Below are 21,312 nucleotides of genomic sequence, written 5' to 3' on the forward strand. Positions count from 1 at the left end.
ACTGATATTGCAGGTGAAACCTGAGGAAAATCAAACCAGGAAGTGACTTCTATTTTGAAAGCTCCATATTCCATAGCCTGCCTTCGCTCCATTTAAAGGGATTTAAACCAGATTCCTTTTCCTATCGCTTCCTTAAGGTGTCAACAGTCTTTAGACATTGTTTCAGGCTTTTATTTTGAAAAATGAGCAAGAAAGATAAGGTGTTCGCATGAGTTTTGCTTGCGCAACAGAGCTTGGGCAGCCATCGTCTCTCCCTCTCCTACTGAAAAGGACAGTGCCGGTTGATATATTATCGATTATATATTTTAAAAACAACCTGAGGATTGATTATAAAAAACCTTTGACATGTTTCTGTGGACATTACGGATACTATTTGGAATTTGTCTGCGTTGTCGTGACCGCTCGAGCCTTTGGATTTCTGAACATAACGCACCAAACAAACGGAGGTATTTTGGATATAAAAATTATCTTTATGGAACAAAAGGAACATTTGTGTAACTGGGAGTCTCGTGAGTGAAAACATCCAAAGATCATCAAAGGTAAGCGATTAATTTTTATTGCTTTTCTGATTTTCGTGACCAAGCTACTTTGATGCTAGGTGTTCATAATGTTTTGTCTAGTGATCGATAAACTTACACACACGCTTGGATTGCTTTCGCTGTAAAGCATATTTTCAAAATCTGACACGACAGGTGGATTAACAAAATGCTAAGCTGTGTTTTGCAATATTGCACTTGTGATTTTATGAATATAAATATTTTTAGTAATATTATTTGAATGTGGCGCTCTGCAATTAAGCGGTTGTTGATGACAACAGATAAACTGTGATATAACTAAAGAGTTAATCAGGGTGATTTTTCCACAAATAGACAGGTAAAACACATTATGTTTTAATACACTCTGATAAACAATATGTTACACCAAACAATATTAAAACACAAGGCCAAATAAAAGTCATGTTTACTAAATAAATCCACCCCAGCAACATATTTACAAATAGATCAAGAGGCATCATTAACAAGTCATCCACCTCCTCCTGAAGTGCATCAGCTTTCTCATTCAACAGCATCTGAAACAAAGGAAGACCTCAAAAAAGGACAATGATCATAGAGTAAATGCTCGTCACGTCTCATCACAATCCCTTTTTCTACGATATTCAATGTTTTTATTTATTCTATATGGATTTAGGACGTAAACAGCGCAATTGTGTGTGTGTGTGTGTGTGTGTGTGTGTGTGTGTGTGTGTGTGTGTGTGCGTGTGTGTGTGTGTGTGTGTGTGTGTGTGTGTGTGTGTGTGTGTGTGTGTGTGTGTGTGTGTGTGTGTGTGTGTGTGTGTGTGTGTGTGTGTGTGTGTGTGTGTGTGTGTGTGTGTGTGTGTAAGCATTTGACAACAGTCATACTTTTGCAGAAGCAACAATCTGATTGGCTTGTTTCTTGAAGAGGTTCTCCAAAGTCTTGACAAGAACGTTTGGGTCAGCGTTGGCCAGGTCAGCCAGTGTCTTATATCCAGCGTTGTACAGTTGCTTGGCTCTTCCCTGTCAAAAGCAGATAAAGGGTTACAGCATGCAAAAATACTTCTGGAACAATGCCTGCATACCTTGACTAGGACAATTGCTCTTATAACTGGATACCTAAGATGTGGATATGTTTTTTGGGGCGTTTTGTTGACAGGTAAGTAGGACATTGTCACCATTTTGAGGATGATATAATGGCAATAAAATGAATAGAGATTTTTTTAACGTCTGACCTCCATGACTCCCGCTACCTCCATGAAAGGGAGGAGCTCGGCCTGGACACAGTAGGTCAGCCTGCGAGCCAGCTCAGTCAGGAGAGCGTTGAAGGGCCAGAACTCCTCCAGCTCCTGATAACAGAGAGAGGACACAGTGAGATCAGTGGGGTCAAAATGGAAGACAAAGAGCTATTCTTAGTACTAAGAAGTGTTTGCAGTAACCCCAAGCCCTGTTAAACTGAGGTGAAATCTCAATGTTCTTATGATGATCATGCATATGATATGGATCCATTTTCAGAGTGCCTCTATGAAACACTGACATGAGGGACAAAGATAGTTATATTTAGCTTGCCTGGTCCCCAATGACATACTCACTGAGTATACCAAACATCAGAATGGCGCCGGAGGGCATGGCTGCCGTTTTACAGGCTCCTAACCAATTGTGCCATTTTGCATGTTTTTTCGTGTTTGTTTGTAACTTATTTTGTACATAAATGTTTCTGCCACCGTCTCTTATGACCAATTCTTATGACCAAAAAGAGCTACTCGCATCGAACTGGAGAAAGATTGTTTCTTTAATAAGTCAGAAGTGAAGGATTTACTGCTGATACCAGACCAGGCCCAAATTTGTTATTCGCAAGAAGAAGAGACGCCGATACAGGGGACACAGATCCGGGTGCCTTGTGAGAATTTGGCGGCAAGTGGGTAACCCGCCTCTACCACCCGTCCTATTTGCCACCGTGCAAATACTGGAGAATAAACTGGACCGTTCAAGACTATTCTACCAACAGGACATCAAAAATGAATATCTTATGTTTCACTGAGTTGTGGCTGAATGACGACATGGATAATATACAGTTGGATGGGTTTTCTGTGCATCGGCAAGACAAAACAGCTACTTCTGGTAAGACAAGGGGTGGTGGTCTGTCTATTTGTCAATAACAGCTGGTGCGCAAAATCTTATATTAAAAGAAGTCTCAAAGTTTTGCTTGCCTGCGGTATGAGTATCTCATGATAAGCTGTAGACCACACTAAATACCAAGAGAGTTTTCATCTATATTTTTTCGTAGCTGTCCATTTACCATCACAAACCAATGCTGGCACTAAGACCGCACTCAACAAGATGCAAGCACTCCGACGAACCATCAAATAGGCAAAGCGTCAATACAGGACTAAGATTGAATCCTACAACACAGAGTCAGACGCTCATCGGATGTGGCATTCAAATGATGTCAATTACCCTATCAGAAGCTTCTAACGCCATGACATACTTTTCTGGAATTTTCCAAGTTGTTTAAAGGCATAGTCAACATAGTGTATGTAAACTTCTGACCACTGGAATTGTGATAGTGTGATACGTGAAATAATCTGTCTGTTAACAATTGTTGGAAAAACCACCCCCAGGTGGTAAGGGTAGGCAACCATGTGCCACGCTGATCCTCAACACAGGGGCCCCTCAGCGGTGCGTGCTTAGTTCTCTCCTGTAATCCCTGATCACCCACGACTGCATGGCCAGGCATGATACCAACACCATCATTAAGTTTACAGTGGTAGGCCTGATCACCACTACGATGACACAGCCTATAGGGAGGAGGTCAGAGACCTGGGAGTGTGGTGCCAAGACAACAACCTCTCCCTCAACGTGATCAAGACAAAGGAGCTGATCGTGGACTACAGGAAAAAGAGGCCAAAGCACGCCCCCATTTCATTGACGAGGATGTAGTGGAGCAGATCAAGAGCTTCAAGTTCCAAGTTGTCCACATCAACAAACTATCATGGTCCAAAACACACCAAGACAGTCGTGAAGAGGGCACAACAACACCTATTCCCCCTCAGGAAACTGAAAAGATTTGGCATGGGTCCTCAGATTCTCAGAAATTTCTACAGCTGCACAATCGAGAGCATCCTGACTGGTTGCATCACTGCCTGGTATGGCAACTGCTTGGCATCTGACTGAACGGCGCTACAGAGGGTAGTGCGTATTGCCCAGTACATCACTGGGGCCAAGCTTCCTGCCATCCAGGACCTCTATACCAGGCGGTGTCAGAGAAAGGCCCTAAAAATGTCAAAGACTCCAGCCGTTCTAGTCATAGACTGTTCTCTCTGCTACAGCACGGCACCGGTGCCGGAGCACCAAGTCTAGGTCTAAAACAGCTTCTACCCCCAAGACATAAGACTGCTGAACAGCTAATCAAATGGCTACCTGGACAATTTGCATTGACCCCCTTTTTTAACACTGCTGCTACTCACTGTTTATTATCTATGCATAGTCACTTTACCCCTACATACATGTACATATTACATCGACTAACCTGTACTCTCACACATTGACTCAGTACCGGTACACCCTGTATATACAGTGGCTTGCGAAAGTATTCACCCTCCTTGGCATTTTTCCTATTTTGTTGCCTTACAACCTGGTATTAAAATGTATTTTTTGGGGGGGGGGGGGGGGGGGGTTGTATCATTTGATTTACACAACATGCCTACCACTTTGAAGATGCAAAATATTTTGTGAAGCAAACAAGAAATAAGACAACAAAAAATAACTTGAGCGTGTATAACTATTCACCCCCCAAAGTCAATACTTTGTAGAGCTCCCTTTTGCAGCAATTACAGCTGCATGTCTCTATAAGCTTGGCACATCTAGCCACTGGGATTTTTGCACATTCTTCAAGGCAAAAGTGCTCCAGCTCCTTCAAGTTGGATGAGTTCCGCTAGTGTACAGCAATCTTTAAGTCCTACCACAGATTCTCAACTGGATTGAGGTCTGGGCTTTGACTAGGCCATTCCAAGCCATTAAAATGTTTCCCCTTAATGTAATCCAAGAAACTGAAGATCTCGTACAACGCTGTGTACTACTCCCTTCACAGAACAACGCACACTGGCTATAACCAGAATAGAAAGAGCAGTGGGAGGCCCCGGTGCACAACTGAGCAAGAGGACAAGTACATTAGAGTGTCTAGTTTGAGAAACAGACGCCTCAAGTCCTCAACTGGCAGCTTCATTAAATAGTACCTGCAAAACACCCGTCTCAACATCAACAGTGAAGAGGTGACTCCGGGATGCTTTTTTTATGTTGTGCAACGTGGCCTCCCACTCCTCTTTCTATTCTGGTTAGAGCCAGTTTGCTCTGCTCTGTGAAGGGAGTAGTACACAGCGTTGTACAAGATAAAAAGTTTCTTGCCAATTTCTCACATGGAATAGCCTTAATTTCTAAGAACAAGAATAGACTGACGAGTTTCAGAAGAAAGTCCTTTGTTTCTGGCCATTTTGAGCTTGTAATCGAACCCACAAATGCTGACTCTCCAGATACTCAACTAGTCTAAACAAGGCCAGTTTTATTTATTCTTTAAATCAGAACAACAGTTTTAAGCTGTGCTCATAATTGCAAAAGGGTTTTCTAATGATCAATTAGCCTTTTTAAATGATAAACTTGGATTAGCTAACACAACGTGCCATTGGAACACAGGAGTGATGGTTGCTGATAAATGGTCTCTGTACACCTATGTAGATATTCCATTTAAAACAAATATACAGTATATATACAGTGGGGCAAAAAAGTATTTAGTCAGCCACCAATTGTGCAAGTTCTCCCACTTAAAAAGATGAGGCCTGTAATTTTCATCATAGGTACACTTCAACTATGACAGACAAAATGAGAAACAAAATCCAGAAAATGACATTGTAGGATTTTTAATGAATTTTATGTTAGAAACACATACCTATTGTAATGAATTAGAGTTGGATCCGTTTAGATTTGTCTAATGCTTTACTAGTAAACATGCGTTTATTTAACGGATTAGCCCATCAGAGACGAGTAAATATATAAATCTAACTTCAAATTGAGTCCAGTGGAGTAAATAGACTGTATTTATTCCGACCTATTGACAGTGATACAATTAGTTTAGTTGCAGTACCATATTTTTATATTTTAGATTCATTATATTTCTTATAAGGAAATATTAAGATGTGTTATATGGAAATTTAACAAACTATCACTTTGAAATCCATTAATTTTGTGAGGAACTACTGATCAGGATGTGACGTCAATGTTGTTTTTAACACAGCAGGTTAAAAATGCTAGCTGTCCGATCTTTATAATGAAACATTTCACGGCTTGAAGGCAAATATAAGAATGCAGTTTTATTATTGTGTATACAATTCATTGCTAAGGACAAAAGCACAATCATACTGACGTTTGTAATGATTAAGATAACCTAGTATTAGCTAGCCAAATGGCTAACCTCTAACTGTAGCTATGCCATCCATTGCTAGCTAACGTTAACTAGCCACATGTGTCCTATAAACTAGCTAACTATCTACCCGTTTACTTACAGCTGCATTGGGGTCGGACATCATTCCTGTGTAGATTAAGAAACCACAGAGCCAGTGCTGTAATATTTGGGATAATGAGACATTTCGGAGTACAAAGCATTTGTCATCCCTGGATTGATGTACATTTCCCAAACCATATATTTTGCCAGTTCCGCGGTGTCTTAATCTACAGAGGAATGCCGTCTGACCCTATGTAAGCAAACGGGTCGGATCTGCTGGCTAATATACTAGCTAGCTGGCCAGAGTAAACTCTATTTGATGTAAGCTAATGTCTTCTTTACTCTTATCGCAGAACAATGTCTCAGAAGTATCCCAGGCTCGTCTAATGTAGTCCAGAAGAACGATGAAATTGTAAACGATTTCATCTGCATATGTAACGTTACTATTAGCTAGCTATCCATCTAGGAAGAGTGCACAAAGAAAAACTATATGGATGGAATAATTGGGTTTCGGATGACGTTTGAAAATGCAAATTTAATTAGATTCTTATGTACTCTTAGTGCTCAAGGTGTGACATTCCACATGACGAACATTACTAAAGTTTTAAACAGGATTTGAAGCTGTCTCATTTGTTTACAACGTCTATGGCAACTACATTGTTGGATGGATTCACATAACTTCATGTACATTCTTATCTCCCCAACCATTATGGATGGAGAATCCATATGAACAACCACAGAAGGGCTACATTCTGTGACATCACAGTGGACTTCAAGAATGTTCATGTCTGTCAGACTACAGTACATAATAAATACCATACTGATGAGCAGAGATGCAATTGAGCAATGTTTCATTACAAAATGCATATAATCCAAACTTCTTTCCAATAGCTGCTATCCCTGTATATAAACCCCCAAACAGGAAGAATTTACAGTAGGCATGTAACATGTGAGAACTTGGTCAGATAAAGCTAAACATGTTCATATCACATCACCAGAGGCTGTCATGTCATTTTAACAAGGCGTTATTCCTTTCCAGGAATGTGGTAAGAAACAGAGGGAGATTTCCAAAGCCATAAAGAAAGCTATGGGTAAGTCATCAAATCACTCACTTTATTATTGACTCATTGACTGGTCTTGGGACAGAATATCATATGATCCAATACTCTTGGGTCAGCAGCATTAAGCCTTGAGGTTGCTCTGTGATAGTTTCTCTTTGCAAATGCACCAGCACTACTTACTAGAGGGTACTGATGACATTGTGCGCTACAGACCTATAGCTCAAAATGACCACGTTTTGATCGTTTAGGCCTTTCTATAATAAATACTCATAAAATTTTCCTCCGCAGGATTCATGTCTGGACCCACATTATGAAAGATACAAACACCTTCGTCAACCAGCACTTGGAGTAACTGTGTCAGCCTGTATTGGGGAACTAGTGTAGCATATATACTGTAATAATTGTATTAAAATTATTCTTAATGTAGAATATTGCTTGTTAATCTAGTCTGAGCTGCTATGCTTGGGTTGAGCCATGAGACCAATAATCGTAACTCACATGTGAAAATAATTTTATGTAATTATGTACAAGTTCAATAACAGCTTGAATATAAAAAATTTGTTGATAAACTAAAGTTATTATAATCAATAACTTGGACAGTCACTTCTAAATAAAACATGTTGCCCCTAAAAATAAGCTAATTGAAGGCATCCCTGCAAACATCAAGTTTCAGTTATTGATGGAGGACTGTTACAGGGGAATGTCACAGAATTTCCTATAATCCATACACAGTGACATTTAATGCAAAGTGACTATTCTTGAGCGGTCCATATGGTCCTCAGAAGACGGGGGAATTGGACACATCTAAATCATTTCCGTTCTGATTGGCTGGGATCAAATCCTCCTCGGTCTCGGACCCACTGACTGACAAAGACTCCTCAGTCTCCTCCAGCATGCCTTTCCTCCTCTTGGGCACCTCAGATGATTCACGAAGGGGACGTTTTCTCCAGGATGTACCTCCACCTCTCCCAAGCCTCCCCTTCCTGGCTTTAGGGAGTGTATGACTCAGGATCAAAGGCAGTGTTGTAGCAATGTCTATGCCATGGTCAGTGCTGCAGCAGAACTCAGGCAATGGAAACCCCTGGAAGTTTAGAGCCTGCGTTTGGAGTAGAGATGCCCCAGGAAATAGTGTTTTGATGACCTCACAGAGCAGCACATTCTCCTGGGGCTGTGCTGGGGTGGAGGCTCCATCTGCTGAGACTGGAAACACAAATGTAAATAAAATGTTTAATACACACAAGAGAATAAATCAAGACTGATTCATCAATAGAAACAAATGTTATACTTTCTCCCAGCTCTTGTTTCCTATCATTGACCATCCTTCTTAGATCAGAAACGTCTGCAAGCAGCTTCTCGACCAATCGTTCACTCTCCTCCACTTTCTTACATGCCATCTGTGAAAAGAAAAACAAATCCCAGGTGACACCATGTTTACCAAAGGTTGTACTGTACAGTCTTTTGTACGTGTTTTTACATTTCTCTTGCCATCAATTCAACTTACCTTCAGTTCACCCTGCAAGGAGTTGTTCATGTCATTAATCTCATCCACCTCATGCAGAGATCCATCGGAGGAGAAGAATTTAGATCTACACAGGGCAAAAAGTGTAAGACTAGTCATACAGGTACCAGACAAACACACATATTACATTTTTCAAAGTCAATAGTGCCCAGTGCTGAGGCCCAGTAGTAGTACCTGTGTTTCCTAACAGCATGGTTGTAGTTGACTGATGAACAAGATGCAGAGAGTCTCCAGTAGTCCTGCTCTTCCAACAAACCCAGGTTGCTGACCAGGACAGGTACACTGCAATACTGACTAATAATAATAATACATTTTTAAAAAATGGGATTTCTTGAAAGGTGCTTTAAATCCAAGGACTGTACAGCAAGAGTAAAAAACAAGGATAAAACTACAGTATACAAGACATTAGGAATACCTGATGACTCCATTTTATTTAACTAGGCAAGTAATTTAAGAACAAATTCTTATTTACAAGGAAGGACAAAACCTCCCCAAACCCGGACGATGCTGGGCCAATTGTGTGCAGCCCTATGTAACTCCCCATCACGGACGGTTGTGACACAGCCTGGGAATGAACCAGGGTCTGTAGTGATGCCTCTAGCACTGTCTTAGACCGCTGTGCCACCGTGGAGGCCATGATCCCTTATTGATGTCACTTGTTAAATCCACTTCTATCAGTGTAGATGAAGGGGAGGAGACGTGTTAAAGATTGATTTTTTTTAGCCTTGATACAATAGAGAAATGGATTGTGTATGTGTGCCATTCAGAGGGTGAATGGGCAAGACAAAAGATTGAAGTGCCTTTGAACAGGGTATGGTAGTTGGTGCCAGTCACACCAGTTTGAGTGTCAAGAACTGCAACACTGCTGGGTTTTCCACATAACAGTTTCCTGTGTGTATTAAGAATATTCCACCACCTAAAGGACATCCAGCCAACTATGTGAAGCATTGGAATCAACATGGGCCAGCATCCCTGTGGAACGCTTGACACCTTGTAGAGTCCATGCCCCGACTAATTGAGGTTGTTCCGAGAGCAAAGGGGGTGCAACTCAATATTAGGAATATGTTCCAAATGTTTTGTACTCGGTGTAGAATATATATATATATATATATATACACACATTTTTTTAACCGCTTAAGCTAGAGCTGACTAAGGGTTGAGCTAAGCAGAAAGCCATACTGAACATATCTGTTTTTAGTGAAGGCAGTGATAGACTACTCACAGTGCAACACAATTTGATTCAAAACAGTGTGAAGGCCATCAAAATGTGAATGTACTGACCTGCCATGTGATCTGAAGACTGCATACTCCAGTTTGTGAGTGGAGCCTGATGTTGTGATCTCACTGGGTGTCAGTAGCAGAAAGATCAGCTCGTGATTGGAGAGTGCTCTCTTCAGGTTCTCGTGGACTACTTGCTCTCTGAAGGTAATTTGTTGATCTGTGTTTCTCCGCTGTTTATACCAACCAATCACATTCTCCTGGATAGGAAAGTCAAATAGAAGAAAGAGGGTGAATAAAAGTGTGCTTTGTTGGCTATCAAACAAGATAGGAAAGAAATGAAAACAACTTGCCTAATGGCACAGGTTCCTTTACTCCCTGGACTTAGTTGCAATACCACCATCTGTGACATCAATATTACCATGCTCTCTTCTTCCACTTACCTCCTTATAGTTGGATAAAATGTGCCTTATTTCATCCTGGTTCACCTCCCCTATTCTATTATAGAAGCTAAGGGAGGTGGAGAGAAAAATAGATTTGTTTAAGTGACATGCTTCCAGAAATAATCTATGATAGTAAGTGATATACTGTTGAAATAGTTACACACAGCTGAATCACAATTTTAAGAAACCTTTAGTCTCTACAGTTTACCTATTGAGCTTGCGACATGATATGTGTTTCTGAATGTCTGGAACAGAAAGCAGGGTGAGACAACAGTCAGTACACACCAAGATTATATTATAAAATGTAAGTACACAGCTGATGACTCACTTATTGTATGCTCAAACTGTATGTTGTCGATTTGAGAGTCAGTGATGTTGCTTCGCTCTTCAGCTTTGGTCTCCCCGAGAATGAGACCTTCCTGCAAAATGTTATGAGGTAACGTTACATACATGTATACGGTCAGTTTAATAAAATAACTAGTATTTGAATGAGTAAGCTATTTGGTCAGACCTATCTGTTGTGGTGTTAGCCAACTGGCTAACGTAGCTAGTTAGCTAGCGATCTAGCCAACTACTTACCACATCAGAATCACTGTTCAAGTGCTGAAACATCAATGAACCAAGAACAAATCCGGAGACGCGAATATAAGAGTTTGAGTCCTCCATGCTTCTTTTTGTCAGAAAGACAACATCAAAAGTGTTACCACACAAACATAAGGAGTAACCCAGACACGTCACAGGGGCTATAAAGCTGAAGCATCCGTTTAGAACGTTTTCTCACCACCAAATATGGTAGTGAGAGGAAGTTCAGTCGCGGGTAGTGGGAGAGGATGTGACAAGGTGAAACTGGACTGACATTCTGCTAATTTTATCATCGATGAAACATCTGATCTCCAATACATTGTTCTGTTCCCAAAACTACAATCTGTTACGAACACAGTGCACTAAGTTGAATACACTTGACGCTTTGCCAAAGTTTTAAAAAATGGCGTTGTTTAGAAGGAGTGCATTTGTCGAATTGCGTTAATGCACACGCCTTTTTCATTGCGAATACGCTCCCTAACTTAAATATATGCCAATAGGATCTCGCTAGCTCGTGCTTGGCTTTGCCCACCTCCTTGCTTGTTCTGCCCACTAATGCTTCATTTCCTCCCACTGTAAACGTCACAGGATAAACTATCTCGGGTTAGTTATAAATATATTTGGTGTTACGATTGCGTAAAAACAGCGCTACCTGCAATTGCAGACGCATCGCCTTTTCTGCGCAGCTGAAATGCACGAAAGCTGAACTTTTTTCGAGCAACTCGTCAGTGGGGGGAGTGGTTTTATTATTTCCACTAGTTGCCACAGCCATAAAGTCAAAATGGCTATATTGTAAAAACTCATATAAACAAAAAATAGCTTTTGGTCTTAATTTATGGTTAGGGTTAGGTCTAAGGTTAGCTGTTTGGTTAATGTTAGAGTTCGGTTTAAAATCACTTTTTAGGGAGATACAGTTGTGTACATTACTAAAGTAAAAACACTTGAAAGTACTACCTAAGTCGTTTTTTTTGTGTATCTGTACTTAAGTTTACTATTTATATTTTTGACAACTTTTACTTTACTACATTCCTAAATACAAGTATGCACTTTTTACTCCATACATGTTCCATGACACTCAAAAGTACATTTAGAATGCTTAGCAGAACAGGACAATTGTCTAATTCACACACGAATCAACAACCCTGGTCAACCCTACTGCCTCTGATCTGGCGGACTCACTAACACAAATGCTTAGTTTGTAAATTATGTTTAGGAGAGTGCCCCTGGCTATCCGTAAACATTTTTTTTTTTTAAACAAGAAAAGTATGCCATCTGGTTTGCTTTATATCAGGAATTTGAAATGTATTTATACTTTTCCCTAAGTATATTTTAGCAATGACATTTACTTTTAATACTTAAGTATTGTAACGACCCTGGGTTTATAAGCGCCGAAATCGACCCTGCCGCATCTGCTCCCTGCTGTTTCATTACAGTATATTTAAAACCAAATACTTTTAGACTTTTACTCGAGTATTATTTTACTGGGTGACTTTCACTGTTACTCAATTATGAAAATGGGGTACTTTTTTCACCACTGAGAAGATGCATTGTATTGTAGAAATAGGCGCGGTTTATGACTTTGTGAATTTGGTAACTAGTGACGTCCTGGTTTTATTTTTACAGCAGATCTTGCGCACTGTCCTGTGGCTGACTACACTGTTGGGTTGCAACCTGCAACCACTACCGCTACAGCGAGGTACAGAAGAATGGAAAACTCGTTAAGACAACGAAGAGGTCTTCAGGTTACTATTTCTCTTTAATACATTTGGAAACATTTCATGTTCTGCAGTCTTCCTCGGATATGGTATGCCCAATAATGTAAGCTATTTCTAGTGCTTCTCTTCTCGGCTTGGCTGTATATTAGTTAGCTAGGCTATTTCGGTGTTCATATCCCGTTTCAGATCCTGTTTACCTAGCTAACTTTACATAGCTAACTACCTAGCTAGGCCCAAGTCAAATATATGAATTCAGCCTCCTCTATTATAAAAACAAAATATAATGCTTATTTGGAATGAATAGCTAATAAACGTTATGTCTCTCTTCTGTAGATAACTTGAACCCTATGTGCCATACCAGTGGATGACAGATCTCTGTGAGGGAGGGATGGATGACCTGTGGAGTATAACGACTTTGTTGCTGCAGGTGTGGTTCTCCGTGATGATTGGGCTCATCATGATACCTGCTATGTTTGGCCTCTCCCTGGGGGTCACTTCGGTCTATATTCAGATTCTGGTCAAGATATTGGAGGTAACTGCTGGAAGTTCTGGAAGAACTCAAATTCAGAAATTTCAGGAATAGCTCACTATTTCTTATTTTATTCTGAAACATTTTATTGAAGCATAACCTCATATAGCATCTAATATAGCATCTATTATTCTTTTTCTGAACAGGTGATTTATGAAAAGATAAATATTTTTTGTATAAATGCATTAATCGGATATTAATTGATTTATATTCACTACTATATGTAGGATATTGTGCTCTGTATACTGTATTCATGTTTCCCCCTGACCCCTTAGAACAGACTGACATAGTTAATGTTCAATGCGGGGAACGCGGGGCAGTTGGGCAAGATGCAGTATGTAGAAAGCATTGTGTGTGAGGTCAGCTGAAAATAACTCTGTTCTATGGGCAGTGGGCCACCCTGCGGATCCAGAGAGGACACAGGGATCGACCCACTCTGCCAGTGCCTGCTCCGCTACCCAATGGTGAGTGACATTACACTCACTACCCATCGATGAATGAGTTCATGCTGAGGTCTGGAGGGACCCTGTCTGTGTAACTTATTGTGGATGACTATCAAACTGTAGCCTATTCTTTATTTTCTTCATTAACTTTTGTGCTAAGCAATTATTTTCTATGGTTCCTATGCTGAATGATACCATTTGAATCAATACTCTTTAGTTTGTATTTGCCCCTAACTGAAATATGAATGCCCTGTGATAATTATTAGGCTAATTACATAGTAATAAGGTAATTATACATTCAGTAAGTTGAGTTGAGTTCTGATGGTCTATAGGATAAATATTTGAATTCAGCAGAACTGCATTTCAAACATCCCATTGGCATGTAGAGACCTTGGTTCTGTTCTTAGAGCATATTGTTCTGTAGTATGAGGAGTTGAATTCAGCTCTATCTGGAAGGAGTAGAGTAGACCCTGTACATGTGACTGTGTGTCAGTGTGGTGCCTTATGATTGGTCAGCTTATGATTGGTCAGCTCAGCTGATGTGGGGTTGCGGAGTGGTCATCACGAGCTTCTATACCCACAATAACATAAATAAAGTCTGCCCATTTCTATAATTTGTCTTCTTAAAAGTATATTTTAAAAGTAACCTTAACCCTAACCTTAACCACACCGCTAACCTTACACCTAACCCTAATCTTAAATGAAGACCAAAAAGCATAAGTTTTACTTTGTGGCTATGGAATCTGACTTTGGGGATATGGAAGCTAGTGGAAACTGTGCGGAGTGGAGCAGCTGTGTCCCACTCTGATGATGCAATAGAGGATTGCATAACTTCAGGCAGAAAACGGACTCTCTATGTGTAGCTTAACCCTCAACCCATGCTGTGAAATACTGTATGCCCCCTTCATCTTCTCTTCCTGGAAATATACTGTACAACGTTTGAAAGACGTCACGTCACCGTCTTCAGTGGAGCTATGTTGAGTTAAATTTGATACTTATTAGACATGTATATCATATTCTATTTTGAACTGCCTTGAATATTCCAGAAGATTGGATTTATACTGGGGACTTTGTGTGGTGTCTCTAAGTTGTCTATCTGCAATCCTACCCTATGTTGTTGAATTAACACTCAATCATGTTTGTATCACAGAAACATTGGCATTCTAAATCAGGGTTGACAGGAAACTTAAAAAAGGACATTTTTTTTTGTATGCAAGGACAAAAAGGTCAAGTCAATGCAATGTTATTATGCAATAAGATTTAGCAAACCATTCAGCAGCAGAGATGACAAAACCCACCATGCTTTTGTCTAAAACTCTTCTTCTATGAATATAATACTAAAGCATATATTACTGTATAATCATGACACAAGCAAATTGTTAACCAGTAAGTTATTAGAAAAGTATTCATGTTTTACTGGAACTGGGTAAAATACAGTACATCAATGCTGAGTACAGAGAAAAGGAATGCAAGCTCAGTGCTCTCACTGGTACCTGGTACTGATAGGCTATGCCACAACAGTCTTCCCATCGCATTCCTCATCGGCATTTCCTTCTCTGGGATCTCTTTATACCAATAGAGGAAGAGCACAGATACAGGTAGATACAGTGCCTCAATTAGTAGGTGTATATTTTACTCTATACATACAATCCTTCTTATACATCCCCCACTCTACAGACTTTTCCATCATATTTAATGTCCTACATCTGAAAATCTCTGACTATGCTACCCACTCAGTGATTTATCTGTGCTGTTCCTCTCTTCTCTTCCCAGGACTCATCCAGAGGGAGGGTGGCTCTATGGAACAGGAGATGGGGGAGCTGCGTCGGTATCGTACCCAGTCCATATCGAGGGGAGAGTTTGCGCTGAGCGACTCATTCTACTTCTACAGAAAGGGCCTGGAGAGCATCGTGGATGACCAGGTCACTCAGCGCTTCTCCTCTGAGGAGCTGGTCTCCTGGAACCTCCTGACCCGCACCAACCACAATTTTCACTACATCAGCCTGCGCCTCACCATCATCTGGGGCCTGGGCGTGATCATACGTTACTGTGTCCTTTTCCCTCTCAGGTGGGTCTGACCACACCTCCCCTTAACTCTATCCATCTCAGACCAATCAATAGCCCATTTGTTCACTTCAGTTTCTGTCAACTGATGTGGATTTATTGGATAGAGTGCAATTATTACTACTAATATTATTATTATTAAACACAATTTGAATGTTATTTTATTTTTTACATTTGTTTTGTTCGTACTTCCAGGATAACCCTGGCAATCATAGGGATTAGCTGGCTGGTGATCGGGACAACTTTGGTGGGGTTTCTACCTAACAGGAGGTAACGATGTACACAACAAAGGTTTTAAAGAATGTTTTACAACGTTTATAAACTGTGGTGATAGGAACATTCAATGTTCCTATCTCTTATAACAGCTAGCTAGCTCGAGAGTTGATATACGGCTTGAGAGAATAGAATTTCCCTGGCTGTTACTGTACTTTGCTCTTGTGTTCTAGAGTGAAGAACTGGCTCAGTGAGTTAGTCCATCTGATGTGCTATAGGATCTGTGCCAGAGGCCTCTCTGCCACCATCCAATACCACAACAAGTTAGTATACAGCCCAACCTACCTAAAATAAACATTTAGGAAGTAATATTAGTATCAATGTTTTCAATGTCATGATGTCATTGAAATAAATACTTATTTGTTACAGAAATAATAAACCACAAAAAGGAGGAATATGCGTAGCAAACCACACCTCACCTATTGACATTGTCATTTTGGCCAATGATGGATGCTACGCTATGGTGGGTAACATGAACATGGCTGTGTCAACATATCACTGATTTTTGATATTGTATACATCACTTTTGGTTCTCAGCAGACTAGAGTTGTCATGCTCACTGTGTTCGGGTTTATTCCCAGGTGGGTCAAAGTCACAGTGGGCTGATGGGGGTCATCCAGAGATCAATGGTGAGGTCCTGCCCCCATGTGTGGTTTGAGAGGTCGGAGATGAGAGACCGGCATGCTGTTACCAGTAGGTGAGACAGCAAGTAAATGGGAAAAGATGTCAGGAGATGCATTTAGTATGTCTTTTTCATCTATACATTTACTCAGTTGTCTTCTGTGAAGTGAATAAATTGCTTGCCAATGTCAATTTATTGCTTGTATAACGATATACATTACCATTACTGCCACTCAATCTCCTCATACATTGTATTGTTTTCATCGTGATTAGTTTTGTCCTGGTTATTGATCTCCCTCCCTCCATCCTCTTCTAGATTGAGGGCTCATGTTGCAGCGAAGCGCAATCTACCCATTTTGATTTTCCCAGAGGGTAAGTCTTTATACTTTATTGTAGTCTTTATACTTTATTGTAGTCCTTATACTATGATTTTATTGTAGTCTTTATACTAGGACTTTATTGTAGTCTTTATATTAGGTGTCTCGTCCACCTTTATCTGCTGTCTGGAAGGTGTAGTTGGGGTCAATTCCATTTAATTTCAGTCAATCCATAAAGTCAACTCGTATACAATTTTTCTGATAAAATGTCAGTCTACTTCCTGAATTGACTTGAATTGAAATGCAATTGACTCCAATGCTCCTGGAAGTTTGTGGTTGTGGTGGTCTCGTGACCTTTTTATCTCCTGCAGGAACCTGCATCAACAACACATCAGTCATGATGTTCAAGAAGGGAAGCTTTGAGATTGGAGGGACAATATACCCAGTTGCAATCAAGGTACTCTCTGCAGTCTTCAGTAAATTGTCCATTGTCTGAAATGCCTCTTTTGTGTTCTAACCCTGGCTCTGTCATCAATCGGCAGTTACTATATGACATTAAACATTGTTACATATTGACCTTCACTTGTTATGTGTTGACCTTGTCGGCTATTTTTTTATTTCATTTCCATGTAAAAGCCTTTTGATCAGTGGAGGCTGAGGGGAGAACAGCTCATAATATTGTCCGGAACGGAGCAAATGGAATGGCATCAAACACCTGGAAACCATTCCACTAATTCCGCTCCAGTCATTACCACGAGCCCGTTCTCCCCAATTAAGGTGCCACCAATCTCCTGTGCTTTTGATGAATATACGTTTGGATCTCCTTCCCTGTTAGTATGACCCACGCTTTGGAGATGCCTTCTGGAACAGTGCCAAGTACAACATGGTGAGCTACCTACTCAGAATGATGACCAGCTGGGCCATCGTGGTCAATGTGTGGTACCTGCCCCCAATGACCAGACAGGTAGGTTGTCACAGTCTATATACAGTATTACTGCTACTCCCTCCCATGATCAACTGGTCAGACCTTATGTTGTGTTTTATTCCCAAACCTTTATAGAGTGCACACTCCTCTTACCCCCAGGACGATAGACTCCTCTGTATATATATATTTTTTTAATGATATCCTTCTTCATTACCGCTTTGAATAGGAAGGGGAAGATGCTACCAAGTTTGCCAACCGAGTGAAGTCTGCTATTGCACATCAGGGAGGGCTGTTGGACATGGCGTGGTAAGGAAACCCTCAGCAAACTTTATTTTTCACTGCTTTATTCTCACTAAAGATCCTTTAAAACATGTCATTCTGACATAATAGAGTTCTGTGATCAAAAGAAAATGTGCTGGGAACCATACTGTTCTATAATAATGTGTTACTAGTTAGAAGCTGGAGACTCTTACCTCCCTCACTAGCTTTAAGCACCAGCTGTCAGAGCAGCTCACAGATCACTGCACCTGTACATAGCTCATCTGTAAATAGCCCATCCAATCTACCTCATCCCCGTACTATATTTATTTATTTATCTTGCCTCTTTGCACCCCAGTATCTCAACTTGCACATTCATCCTCTACACATCCTACCAATCCAGTGTTTAATTGGTACATTGTAATTACTTCGCCACCATGGCCTATTTATTGCCTTACCTCTCTTATCCTACCTCATTTGCACATGCTGTATATATATTTTCCTAATGTATTATTGATTGTATGTTTGTTTATTCCATGTGTAACTCTGTGTTGTTGTATGTGTCGAGCTGCTTTGCTTTATCTTGGCCAGGTCGCAGTTGTAAATGAGAACTTGTTCTCAACTGGCCTACCTGGTTAAATAAAGGTGAAATAAAAAATAAATGAACAAGTAGGCCGCAGCTAAAGTCTGAATTGCAGTACACAGCACATGGAAGTAAACATATCTCGAGGTGCTTAAAAAGCAAAACAAACATCAATAAGAAAAATTGAATGACATGAGTATAGGTCTGGACTACAAAGTTCTGAGTAGGCTACTTCAATGTTCTGAGTAAGCTACTTCAATGTTCTGAGTAACTTACTTCAAGTTCTGGGTAAGCTACTTCAATGTTCTGAGTAGCGTACTTCAAGTTCTGGGTAGGCTACTTCAAACCTCCAACAGATGGAGTGACAGTCAATAGCACAAGGCTTGAACAGAGGGAGGTGCAGGTGGTCAACAGGGAGAGCTGAGCAGCCAAATCAGGTCGTCCGGGGGCAGGTACCTGAAGCTGGGTGTCTTGCCTTCTGCGTCTTCTCCGTGCTGTAGGACACTGCCATTGGTTTTTTATCTTCCCATGCACTCACTCAGGATATAGTATACTCAACTTTGAAGGAATGCTCTTGAGCAATGAATTCCTCACTGCCAACTCAGCACTGCATTGTAGTCTTGGATCAAGGAGACCGTAGAAACATTCCAATGTAGGCCGACCGAATTCAAGTCAAAATAGCTGATTTTGGAAAGCTGTTTTGCTGTTCATTCTCGGGCAGGAAACAAGTAAGATGTAATTCAGACTAAATCTATACTCGTTTGGCTATTCAAAAACAAAAATTTAAAAAACATACATTTATGAAATATTTACTAAATATACAGGAGCTCTCTGCCAAGGCTGCCAAAAGGGCGCCATGGCAACTGTAGAACGTCTGACTCTCTCTCTACAGGGATGGGAGCTTGAAGAGAGACAAGGTGAAAGAAGAATTTAAAGAGCATCAACAGAAGATGTACAGCAGTATGGTTGTGGGAACGAAAGCTAGAAACTCACAAGAGCCTCACACAGAGAGCACCAAGAGCTAATGAATGACATTGGAATTAACACTGGACAATCTCTGACAGTGGGCGATAACTTCAAAGTATTTTACATACTACAATGCATACGGACTGAAGTAATTCCAAATCAATGGCCTTTGTTATTGAATACACGGATTCATTATAATTGTGTAGTATCAGACTCTGATACGCAACATATAGTTTATCCGTTTTTAATGCATGAAATGCCTTTTTTTTAAAGAATTGTTTTATAGAAACTTAAACATATCAAACTTAACTGCAAGTAGTACTAATCTGTATGATATTAAATTATCTGATAATGTTACAGTAATACTACGTTTTCAGATTGCACTAAACTTAACATTATTCAAGAATGTGTTTACGTTGACACAGAATTTGTACTGGTATTAGTATTCATTTGTGCAATTTTCTTTCTTATGTTACGATATGCTCCTTACAATGCAACTCCTTACCCTAAATAGCCCCCTACAATATACACTGAGTGTACAAAACATTAAGGACATCTGCTCTTTCCATGACATAGACTGACTGACCAGGTGAAAACTATGATCCCTTATTGATGTCACTTGTTAAATCCACTTCAATCAGTGTAGATGAAGTGGAGAAGACAGGTTAAATCCACTTCAATCAGTGTAGATGAAGTGGAGAAGACAGGTTAAATCCACTTCAATCAGTGTAGATGAAGTGGAGAAGACAGGTTAAATCCACTTCAATCAGTGTAGATGAAGTGGAGAAGACAGGTTAAATCCACTTCAATCAGTCTAGATGAAGTGGAGAAGACAGGTTAAATCCACTTCAATCAGTGTAGATGAAGTGGAGAAGACAGGTTAAATCCACTTCAATCAGTCTAGATGAAGTGGAGAAGACAGGTTAAATCCACTTCAATCAGTGTAGATGAAGTGGAGAAGACAGGTTAAATCCACTTCAATCAGTCTAGATGAAGTGGAGAAGACAGGTTAAATCCACTTCAATCAGTCTAGATGAAGTGGAGAAGACAGGTTAAAGAAGCATTTTTAATTATTGAGACATGGATTGTGTGTGTGTGCCATTCAGAGGGTGAATGGGCAAGACAAAATATTGAAGTGCCTTTGAACAAGGTATGGTAGTAGGTGCCAGGCGCACCGGTTTGTGTCAAGAACTGTGACGCTGCTGGGTTTTTCAACAGTTTCCCGTGTGTATTAAGAATGATCCACCACCAAAAGGATATCCAGCCAACTTGACACATCTGTGGGAAGCATTGGAGTCAACATGGGCCAGCATCCCTGTGGAACGCTTTTGACATCCTGTAGAGTCCATGCACCGACAAATTGAGGCTGCTCTAAGGGCAAAGGGGTTGGGGTGGGGGACACAACTCAATATTAGGAAGGTACTCATAATGTTTGTTCACTCAGTGTATACTGTTCACCCATGGTCATGTTTGAAGGTGCTTTGATCAAAGTCCAAAACAAAGACTGGGGGTTTATTGTTAATTATTTACATCATTTAAATGTTATGAAATATAAAACCACTTGCCCTGCTCTAACCCTTAGCCACTTATGCAGATCTGAGAGGGTAGATGTATAGGTATAAAGAATATGGAAATGCCTATTTGACATGTACATGTTAGTCATTTAGCAGATGCTCTTATCTAGAGCGACTTACAGGAGCAGTTAAGGTTAAGTGCCTTGCTCAAGGGCACATCGACAGATTTTGCACATATTCGGCTCGGTTACTGGCCAAACGCTTTTAATCGCTGG

The 21,312-nt window shown here is 40.4% G+C and overlaps 3 protein-coding genes across 8 annotated transcripts; 1 reads left to right on the top strand and 2 right to left on the bottom strand.

Annotated features, from left to right (window-relative positions):
• Positions 1 to 865: 865 nt before the first annotated feature.
• Positions 866 to 6,656, bottom strand: LOC110537133 (helicase POLQ-like). Of its 2 annotated transcripts, none has more exons than XM_036937121.1 (4): positions 6,349 to 6,656; positions 1,748 to 1,861; positions 1,401 to 1,535; positions 866 to 1,069 (listed from the first exon to the last, which is right to left on the bottom strand). In XM_036937121.1, exons 1-4 carry the CDS (start codon positions 6,436 to 6,438, stop codon positions 884 to 886), a joined length of 525 nt encoding a protein of 174 aa, XP_036793016.1. In that variant the 5' UTR covers positions 6,439 to 6,656; the 3' UTR covers positions 866 to 883. The 2 variants fall into 2 exon arrangements, with proteins under 2 accessions (XP_036793016.1, XP_036793017.1); XM_036937122.1 differs by lacking the exon at positions 6,349 to 6,656 and adding an exon at positions 6,068 to 6,191.
• A 907-nt stretch (positions 6,657 to 7,563) lies between these two features.
• On the bottom strand, positions 7,564 to 11,292 carry abraxas1 (abraxas 1, BRCA1 A complex subunit). Its single transcript, XM_021622934.2, has 9 exons — positions 10,827 to 11,292; positions 10,576 to 10,666; positions 10,456 to 10,492; positions 10,248 to 10,314; positions 9,868 to 10,064; positions 8,761 to 8,880; positions 8,569 to 8,653; positions 8,353 to 8,461; positions 7,564 to 8,267 (listed from the first exon to the last, which is right to left on the bottom strand). Exons 1-9 carry the CDS (start codon positions 10,911 to 10,913, stop codon positions 7,846 to 7,848), a joined length of 1,215 nt encoding a protein of 404 aa, XP_021478609.1. The 5' UTR covers positions 10,914 to 11,292; the 3' UTR covers positions 7,564 to 7,845.
• Positions 11,293 to 11,364: 72 nt separating this feature from the next.
• Positions 11,365 to 20,169, top strand: LOC110537131 (glycerol-3-phosphate acyltransferase 3). 5 transcript variants are annotated; one of them, XM_036937119.1, is made up of 14 exons: positions 11,365 to 11,432; positions 12,453 to 12,571; positions 12,972 to 13,076; positions 13,465 to 13,537; positions 15,290 to 15,584; positions 15,776 to 15,850; positions 16,027 to 16,116; positions 16,223 to 16,316; positions 16,435 to 16,550; positions 16,791 to 16,846; positions 17,163 to 17,248; positions 17,627 to 17,755; positions 17,943 to 18,022; positions 19,450 to 20,169. In XM_036937119.1, exons 2-14 carry the CDS (start codon positions 12,536 to 12,538, stop codon positions 19,580 to 19,582), a joined length of 1,368 nt encoding a protein of 455 aa, XP_036793014.1. In that variant the 5' UTR covers positions 11,365 to 11,432; positions 12,453 to 12,535; the 3' UTR covers positions 19,583 to 20,169. The 5 variants fall into 5 exon arrangements, with proteins under 5 accessions (XP_036793014.1, XP_036793015.1, XP_036793013.1 ...); XM_036937120.1 differs by lacking the exon at positions 11,365 to 11,432 and adding an exon at positions 12,043 to 12,092; XM_036937118.1 differs by lacking the exon at positions 11,365 to 11,432 and adding an exon at positions 12,113 to 12,131 and having other exon boundaries at positions 12,878 to 13,076.
• The last annotated feature ends 1,143 nt before the right edge of the window (positions 20,170 to 21,312 follow it).

This window comes from Oncorhynchus mykiss, chromosome 12, assembly GCF_013265735.2.
Source record: "Oncorhynchus mykiss isolate Arlee chromosome 12, USDA_OmykA_1.1, whole genome shotgun sequence".
In the NCBI taxonomy this organism is placed as follows: Eukaryota; Metazoa; Chordata; class Actinopteri; order Salmoniformes; family Salmonidae; genus Oncorhynchus; species Oncorhynchus mykiss.